The following is a 10,000-nucleotide window of genomic DNA, read 5'->3' as shown; positions in this document are numbered from 1 at the left end:
TATAAACCTATACTTTTGAGAGGGAAAGTAACGTACAGTATGTCAGATATACAGTTTTTTAATTTTTAATCTTTTGGTGGAGATTAAATTTATTGTCATACTACCCTTCAGAATGCAATCTTAAAAGCTAATTCCACACATTTTTGCAGAAAAAAGTATTAATTCAAATGATTAAAAGTATACAGTTTAAATACTTAACCTTTACATTGGACAGGAACACTTTACTTTAGTCTATGTTTATTGACTGAACAAGTAATAGTCAAATTTTCTCCCCTAAAAATATAATTTAAATCAGGGGTTCCCAAACCTTTTCTTATGAAGGGTCAAAAACCTAAATCAATTAAGGGCTGTGGGCCGAAGGGAAATATACCAGACTATTAAATTAAAATGTCTATAAGTAATTTCTTTTTTTATTTCCTAATATTTTAAAATAATACAAAACATTGCTTTAAATCATATTAGCTAATGCAGTATATAAAAAAATCATAATAAAATTATACCAGTAAAAACATAAACAATCCCATTAGCAACACATTATTCAATGCTTAAGACACAAATATGCATGTGCCATTGACTTGATTTGTTCGCTGATGTCTTGTGCATTACCCTTTATTCGTCGAGTGACAGTATTTACAATTTTAAAAAGTCAGATTAATTTACAAAACCAAATAGACAAAAGATTACATTAAATTTTAAAGAAAATTATCTGTCTATTCGCCCCAACCAATCCTCCCCATTCCTCTCCCTCTCTCTTTAAATGGTACGGTGGCCCAAATCAAAGGTTAGCATGGACCAATTTTGGCCTGTGGGCCCTAGTTTGGGCATCTCTGATTTAAATGAACAGCCAAAATGTATAAAAGTTTTTCCATTTTTTATTTATTAATTTTTTTGGAAAATGTTGCGTATCATGTCCCCTTAAAGGGAAAGTTCACCCAAAATGAAAATTATGTCATCATTTGCTTACCCCCATTTGCTCCAAACCTGTTTGACTTTCTTTTTTTTTTTAACACAAAAGAAGATATTTTAAAGAAATACTTCTATTGTATTAGTTTTTCAGCTTTCTTAAAAATATATTTGTATGTGCTTCATAGAACAAACACTCTAAAAAAATTATTCAGTGATAATTCCTTGGATTTACTAATTTTTTTACGTTGAGTGGTTGTAAATAATTTATTTGTGTTGAATTTAAACAAACAAATTAAGTTGAACATTATTAAACTTAATTTGCTTGTTTAAATTCAACACAAATAAATTGTTTGCAACAGTTCTGCATGCAACACTTTTTTTTCAGAATCTACTCAAGGGAGAGTAAATGGTGAGTTAATTAGAAATTTTAGTTGAATAATCTTCTTAAATCACTGAATTAATAAGTCTCTGGATGTCAACAAAATGAATTGAACAGAAAATATAACCTAACTGGATTTGCTGCATTTAAAAAAATATATATAATTCCTAACAATACAATCCATAACCGACATTCTTTAGACAAAAGAGGGATCAGCATCTGCTTGAGCTAATGGTATTAACATACAGGTATAATCAACCTTAGAAGCTTGGGAAACTCTCCTCAAAGTGTCTTAAAACAGACTTCTCAAAAAAAAAATTTTTTGTCTAAACCAAAAATAAGACACACAACTGTCATCATGGCTGATGACATCATGACATCTCTATATCTGGTGATATATACAGTATCTCACAGAGACAGATGTGCTCCTGAAGGACACATGCTCATTTTGTGGGCGCATCCCATTTCCTGTTTACAGAAAGCACAGAGATGAGTTTAAACTGAAGCAGATGGAAAGAGTTAACAAAGCGCTAATGTGTCTGTCTGTTGCGTGACATAATGACAATTCTGTGTTTGTCTGCCTTGCATGTAATTGAGCTTGGACATTTTAACTCGCTTAGGGAAAATTTCTGGGGAGTTGAGTATCATGTTTTGTGATCTTGATGATTCAGCAGCTTGCTAGCAGAAAAACACAATTTCTCATGATGAATTACTATAAACAATTGAATATTTTAACTGAAATATTTGCACAGATATTACCATATAGATGATTATTTTTATGTTATGGCAGACAACCATTAAGTAGCCAATATTAAATAGCTAAAAATTATATACAGTTGAAGTCAGAATTATTAGCCCCCCCCCCCACCCTTTGAATATTTTTTTCTTTGTTTAAATATTTTCTCAAAAGATGTTAAACAGACTCAAGAAATGTACACAGTATGTCTGATAATGTTTTTTCTGGAGAAAGTCTTATTTGTTTTATTTTGGCTAGAATAAAAGCAGTTATTAATTTATTGAAAAGCATTTTAAGGTCAAAATTTAAAGACCCTTTAAGCTATATTTTGTTTTAATAGTCTACAGAACAAACCATCATTATACAATAACTTGCCTCATTACTCTAACCTGCCTAGTTAACCTAATTAACCTAGTAAGCCTTTAAGCTGTATAGAAGTGTCTTAAAATATCTAGCAAAATATTATTTACTGTCATCATGGCAAGGATAAAAAAATCAGTTATTAGAAATGAGTTATTAAACTATTATGTTTAGAAATGTGTTAAACAAATCTTTTCTCAGTTAAACAGAAATTGGGGCAAAAAAAAAAAAAAAACAGTGGGGCCAATACTGTAATTCAGGGGGGCTTATGATTCTGAATTCAAGTGTATATGTGTGTGTGTGTGTGTGTATATATATATATATATATAGTGTGTGTGTCTAATCATTTTTAATGATAATATTAATAATAATAATAATAATAATAATAATAATAATAATAATAATAAAAAGAATACATGTGATGCGGTGGTGCAGTAGGGTAGTGTTGTCGCCTCACAGCAAGAAGGTCGCTGGTTCTAGCCTTGGCTGGGTTAGTTAGCGTTTCTGTGTGGAGTTTGCATGTTCTCTCTGTATTTCCTCTGGGTGCTCCTTTTTCCCCGACAGTCTAAAGACATGTGGTACAGGTGAATTGGGTAGGCTAAATTGTCCGTAGTGTACGAGTGTTAATGAGTGTGCATGGCGGTTTCCCAGAGATGGGTTGCAGCTAAAAGGGCATCCACTGAGTAGACTATATGCTGGATAAGTTGGCGGTTCATTCCGCTGTGGCGACCCCAGATTAATAAAGGGACTAAGCTGAAAAGAAATGAATGATAATAATAATAACAATAATAATAATAATAATAATAATAATTATTGGGCCAGCGCGGTGAATAGCACAATTACTTCACAGCAAGAGAGTCGAAGTGGCGAAAGGAAATGAATGAATGAAAAATAATAAAAATAATAATAATAATAATGATAAAAATAAATAAATAAATAAATAAATACATAAATAAATAAATAAATAAATAAATAAATAAATAAATAATTACTTTGTTTAACTTTTTAAATTTTTATTTCAATCTTATTGTGGGTATAGTAGAACCTTAAAAGTTCAGTTACCTGAAATGAAACAAAAAAATAAACAAATAAATAAATAGTTGTCATTGAAAGATTAAATTAAATTTAGTTTAACTTGATTGGATTTAGTAAAGCAAATTCAATATAACAATATTAATAAACACTACAGTATGAAAGAAAACCTGACATTTAATTACATTTTTTTCCTGTTTTATTTTAATTAGGTAATTAAATAATATATTAACTAATAACAACAGCTTACTTTTTATATGTAATAAATGTCCTAATATCTCAGATATGTTTTGTCTTTGTGCAGAGAAACTGCTTGACAGTCAAGAAGTATATTGACGGTCCTCTTGGTCACTATGTGATCAATGTCACCTCTGCTGCTAAACTGTGCAGCAAGGCCTTGTGCAAGAAGAATGGCAAATGTGTCCGCAAGAGCTTGGACTCTGGGGCTTACCTGCACCTCAACCCTCGCTTCTTCAACATTCGCCTCAATCAAGGCATCCGTGGACCGCGTTTCTATGTCAGCGGCCACCTCAATAACCTCGACATCCTGGACATGAAGCAGAAGTTCACCTGCCAGTGTTACCAGGGCTGGACGGGCATCTACTGTGAGATGCCCCAGATGGCAGAGCCTCTCCCTCCCCACCCGAGAGACAGTATCCTGGGAGAACTACTGTTTGTCCTGTCCCTTCATTTCTCCTGCCTGTCTGTCATCATGTTCTTGGGTCTGTGTCTCCTTATTAAGTGTTTGATATTGTAAAACACATGATAGACTTTTGTACAGTATGTGTTATATAAACAGGAAATAAATGTAAGGTGGGACATCAGGGCCTGTATTCACAAAATATATTAAGGCTAAAAGGTAGCTCATTCTATTAAAAAAAAAAAAAAAAAAAAAAAAAAAAATATATATATATATATATATATATATATATATATATATATATATATATATATATATATATATATATATATAAATAATTTAAAATCAAAATTTACAATGTTATTTTTTTTATTATTACACATTGTATATATTTACATAAACAATTAATAATTACATTATTTTATATTTGAACAATTACTGTAATCTGTGCACGTAAAAAAAGAAAAAAAAAAAGGTTAGTTTTGATGATCAACGTATCATGGAATCAACGTATGATTTTCCATTTGCTTCCGTGTTTGAGTGGTGGTCCTTCTCTGTTGACTTCAGTTTGACAGCTTCAGCCACGATATTCTTAACCATGTCCTTATGACTGTTAGTTTGTTGCGAGGAAATGGTGGACACGAAGAAAGCCTTGCCCCTACTCAATATTCAGTTTCCGGTGGAGGTATATTTCTTCCACATATTTCAGATATCATGACTTTCTGTCATATTTGATATAATGAAAATCTGTGCTATACATATATATATATATATATATATATATATATATATATATATATATATATATATATATATATATATATATATATATATATACATATATTATTTTTTTAGACATTGTGAAAACACTGTGAAATGGTTATTAAAATGAGCATGAACAGTTAGTAATAGAAATGAAATAATGTTTACATGAAGCGTATCATGTGAAAAAAAATCTGAATGCCCTATTGAATTCCATGGCTTGGAATTGTATTTAAAATCAAACTAAACTCTTATTCAGGTGTACTTATCAAGGAACTTTGCTGCTGTACCATGTCTGCAGCAGGTGCAATGATATTATGCAGCACTTGAAAATAGTCTCTAGCTGAATGACTAGATAACCGTGCTGCATAATATCATTCTGCCTGCTGCAGCTGTGATACAGCAGCAGCTTCCTTGATTGTTACACTAGAATGAGAGTAGTTCCTTGTCATATTGACCTAGAAAATAGCATTTGTTCATTTTTCGTAGGCCTATTTTAGTTAAATCAAATGAACATTTCTTGTCATCTCAACTCAATCAGTCAAACTGACTAAAAATATTAAGTTGAAACCTGATTAACTGATTCAAATGAGTACTGTTTTTTGCAAGGTAAAAAAATGGAGTATTCCTTTAAGATATGGATTAAGAGCAGTCAAGATAGAGCTTATTAAATGCCTTTGATTAACTGATCATCAGGAAGTGTGTGCATCTCTATAAAAACAGACACTTTGGCAGTTTCTTGATCTGTAGCCTTCAGGCTTGTGTTAGTACTGCCAAGTTGGAAAAAGATTAATGATCTTTAAGCAACAGTTGCTACCATCAATCTAGTAGGAGTAATGCATCAGAAGTCCACCGTTAGCAAGTTTATCCACTAGCAAAATACCTTCGAAACATTCAAAACTATGGGCTCTATTTTGACGGTCCATACGCAGAGCGCAAAACGCAGGGCGCAAACGCTTTCAGGGCGTGTCAGAACGTGTTTTTGGTAATTTAAGGACAGGAAAATCTGCTTTGCGCCGTGGCGCATAGTCTAAAAGGGTTGAGTTTATTTTCTTAATGAGTTATAGGTGTGTTTTGAGAATAAACCAATTAGAGTCTCATCTCCCATTCCCTTTAAGAGCCAGCTGCGTCATGCCAAGAGCGCATTCGCTATTTACAGGACGTAAAGTAAGTCTAAGTGGAAAAAATTAGCATTTCACTAGCAAGCAGTTAACAGTTTTTTTTAACAGAAAACTGTTAAACAGAGCATCTACTGCGTGAGAATGAGAGATAATGGAACTACTTTCACATTCGCTCTTGGATAGGGAAACCTTTACGCACAGACATCAATTAGTCTATAAATAAATAATTTTGTTTGTTAAGCACAAATATTCGTTTCAAAACGATTTCTAAATTCAGTTCTAATTTCCAGCAAACGAATAAATGAACAATAATAACAAAATGTGCTCAAAAACCTGAGTTATTTCCGAAAACGCATGCTGTGCCCCATATGGTCTAAAACCTGACAGGTGGGCAAATCTAAGCTTGTTTTCAATAAAACAAATATAAATATGGATATATTAAATAATACTGCTAATAATAATATTATACAAAAGCAAATTGTTATATGAATGAACTGAAAAAGCCTCCCGAGATGAAGAAGACATAAAAGCAGTGGTTTTTCATATTTATGTAGGCTAGAAAATAATAGGTTTTGTAATATTTGAATCCTTTATATTTATATCCTATATCTATTCTTATTATATCCTATATATATCCTTAATATTTAAATTTTTTCTTATGTAAAGATTTTTGCCTATTGCTCTCTTGTGCGTATTAACCAGTGCGTAAGCGAGGTGCAACTCTGCGCCAGAGTTTAGACCGGGTTAGTTTTGGTCTAATGAAAAATCTATTATAGTTTCTCAAAATAGCAACGCGCCAGTGGTCCGCCTCAGAACGCCTTCCCTTTTAGACCAGAACTCCTATGGGCGCACAAATGAGTGCTAATGGATTTGCTATTTAAACAGCGTAGCGCAACGCCTCAAAACGACTCTTGCGCCAAGCTGAAACTACCAAAAGACACTGCGCCGGGTGTATGATAGGGCCCTATGTGTCTAGAAGGGGACATACCAGCAAATTTACCCTACACTCTCAGAAAAAAAAGGTACAAAGTTGTACACATAATGTATTAAGGTACACAATTGTTCTCATATAAAAGTACAAAAATGTTGGACAACTCTTTTTTTTACAATATCTATGAAACTAAATATTGCTGGAAAGGCCATGTGATTTTATGAATAATTTCCATATTAAAATGTGAATCATCATTTAAAAGTATATGTTTAAAGAAACTCATAAACATTTATTATTAAGTTTTATAATACAATAATACAAAAGAACTGGTAAAACAAAAAACTATAGGTTTTGCAAACTAAACATACAAGGCATTTTAAATAAATGATTGGTAAGCATTTTTCACACTGTTAAGGTACAAAGTGTCTTGTCACTGTGGTGGTACCTCCACTGATCACATTTGTACCTTTGATCAAGTACAATATTGTATCTGCAGGTATTAAAAAACAAATACATTTTGGTTTCCCATGGTACAAATCATGTCCTTAAATGTACAAACTGCAATGGTACAAATTTGTTTGTTTGTCTTAAGGTACAATCCTGTCCCATAAAAAGGTACTGCCCCTGTGACAAGGGTTTGTACCTTTTTTTGGTACAACATTGTACCATTTTTTTTCTGCAAGTGTAACATATAATGCTCAGAGAAATGCCACACAACTTAAGGACTGGATACCACCAGTATTTCATAAAAATACAATTAGAAAAAGACTAAACAAGTACTATGGCATGTTTGGAAGGGTTTCCTGAACAAAGCCTATCCTCTCTAAAAATGAATAAATAAACAAACAAACAAATAAATAAATAAATGAAACAAGGCAGCATGTTTGTAGGGTTTGCAATGTTGCAGCTGAACAAACCCTAAGACCATAAAACATTTCATTCATTACAATAAAACAAGACATTAGAGTACAACTTTTACCTTGTTTAAACTAATTTCTTGTCACAAATAAATGAGGCTACGGAAGCATGGATTTTTCTTCTCAAGCTTCATTTTACATTGGCAATAAAAAAATGATTAATTCATGAAAATGCATAATCATAGGCCATTTACTATACAAAAAAAAAATGGATACAAAAATGCCATATACTGAATATACAAGCATTACAAGTAATTTATGGACAATGTTTTTCTTTTATATTTAGTTTTATAAGTACGAAAACATCATAATTCATTGAAAAGGAAACCAAAGTGTCCCTTTTCCATCCAAACCAAGAGGATTTTTCTCATCTATTTGCCCAGAAATTAAACAAAACAGCATGGTGTAATATGACAAAGTTGGTTAAAAACATGTCTCAGTGTAGACAGAGGTTCCGTAGTTAGTGATTCAGCTTGTCAGCCAAAAAACTTTCAATAAATTACCAAGCCTGGGAAAACTGCAAGTCCTGCTCATTTTGAGCTAAATACTATTTTTTTTGTAGCAACCATTATCTGTTAAGGGATTTGAGGTCATGCTGCTAAAGAAAAAAAATGTTTTCCCCAATTTTTGGCTAAGACATTACATAAAAACTGTTTTTTGAAGACAATATGTGGTGTAAAAAGTTTATTGTTGATCTGGTCTAGGGTAAAATGAGTAAAAAAGGCAACAGACGGTATTGTTCTATGTCTAAACTAAACATTCAAGATATATTTATTTTTCTTTTGTCCAAGCTTATGTGTTGCTGACGGACTTGGGAGTGTTAAATTACATTTTCATTTACTGAAAACAAACATTATTCAACAAGATGAAAAGACTCTTAACTAAAACACATTTGCATTTGAATATTTATATGCGTCTATGCTATTTGTTGAACCTGTATCCTTGCACACGTAAGAAGTAGGAATGTGAGGAAAGATTTTTCGGCTTCCAAAGTCATGCATAACAGAGACACACCTCACAGCTGTTGGTTCCAGCCCAGGATACACTTGCAAACCTGATCTGGAGATGGAGGAATTCCTGGAGTTTTGGGTGGGACAGTCCAATCCAACATAAGCACCTCCAGACCCCTTGCCGGGAAGTTGAGAGGAAAAAACACCAGTGTATATATGCTAGAGTGGGGTCATTCAGTGCCTTTGCATAGTGTGTGCTCTTTGGGGACCACATCAAAAGCAGTACAGTATGTGTGTTTTGGTGGATTGGGGAAGGGGGAGGGGGTGGTTTGTGTCCTTTGCAATAAACAGCAGTACAGTATGAAGTACAGAAGAACAATTTTAACTACATCAAAAAACAAAAATGTATGCGGCTAAACTAATAGTCCAATGAGTCAGCTGTTCATACGTATTAACGCAAATCAGTCTCATTGGAAACTTGTGCCTAGGATTCATGTTTGAGAACTGACAAATATATACCCTGAGCTTCGTTATCTTGCATATTTTGTTTTCACAAATTCCCTAGAGGGCACTATGTATATTTTTAAAAACCCCTAATTTGTTACAGAAGCACATTTTTTCATACGTGCGACTTCTTGTAAATCCAATACTCACCACATTGTATACAATTTTGCAAATACAATCGACAGAGGTTATCGGCTTGTCATGCATAATATTAACCCCCCCCCCCCCTGAATTAATAGTCCCCCTGTTTATTTTTCCCCTAATTTCTGTTTAATGGAGAGAAGACTTTTTAAACACATTTCTTAACATAATAGTTTTAAGTTTAAAGTTTTAAGTTTTAAGTAAAGTGACATTTAAAGGCTTAATTAGGTTAATTAGGTTAACTAGGCAGGTTAGGGTAATTTGGCAGTTGTTGTATAACAATGGTTTGTTCTGTAGACTGTCAAATAAAAATAGCTTAAAGGGGCAAAAATGTTGTCCTTAAAATGGTGTTTAAAAAAGTAATAACTGCTTTTATTCTAGCTGAAATAAAACAAATAAGACTTTCTCCATAAGAAAAAATATTATCAGACATGCTGTAAAAATTTCCTTGCCCTGTTAAACATAATTTGGGAAATATTTAAAAAAGAAAGAAAAAAAAACTCAAAGAGGGGCTAATAATTTTGACTTCAACTGTATTAGCTTGATATCGACTGACCCAGCCAAATTTTACACATAAAATGCAAACATGTACCACATGAACATATTTTTCGGTTCTCAAAA

The 10,000-nt window shown here is 32.6% G+C and overlaps 1 protein-coding gene across 1 annotated transcript in view; it reads left to right on the top strand.

Moving 5' to 3' along the window:
* hyal6 (hyaluronoglucosaminidase 6) overlaps window positions 1-4,237 on the top strand; it is a 25,340-nt gene extending 21,103 nt beyond the window's left edge. The window contains 1 exon segment of the mRNA NM_001080671.1: window positions 3,718-4,237. Within this exon segment, the coding sequence (NP_001074140.1) occupies window positions 3,718-4,170 (453 nt within the window). The 3' untranslated portion in view covers window positions 4,171-4,237.
* The last annotated feature ends 5,763 nt before the right edge of the window (window positions 4,238-10,000 follow it).

This window comes from Danio rerio, chromosome 25 (genome assembly GCF_049306965.1).
Source record: "Danio rerio strain Tuebingen ecotype United States chromosome 25, GRCz12tu, whole genome shotgun sequence".
NCBI classification, from domain to species: Eukaryota; Metazoa; Chordata; class Actinopteri; order Cypriniformes; family Danionidae; genus Danio; species Danio rerio.
This window is presented reverse-complemented; position numbering and strand designations above follow the sequence as displayed.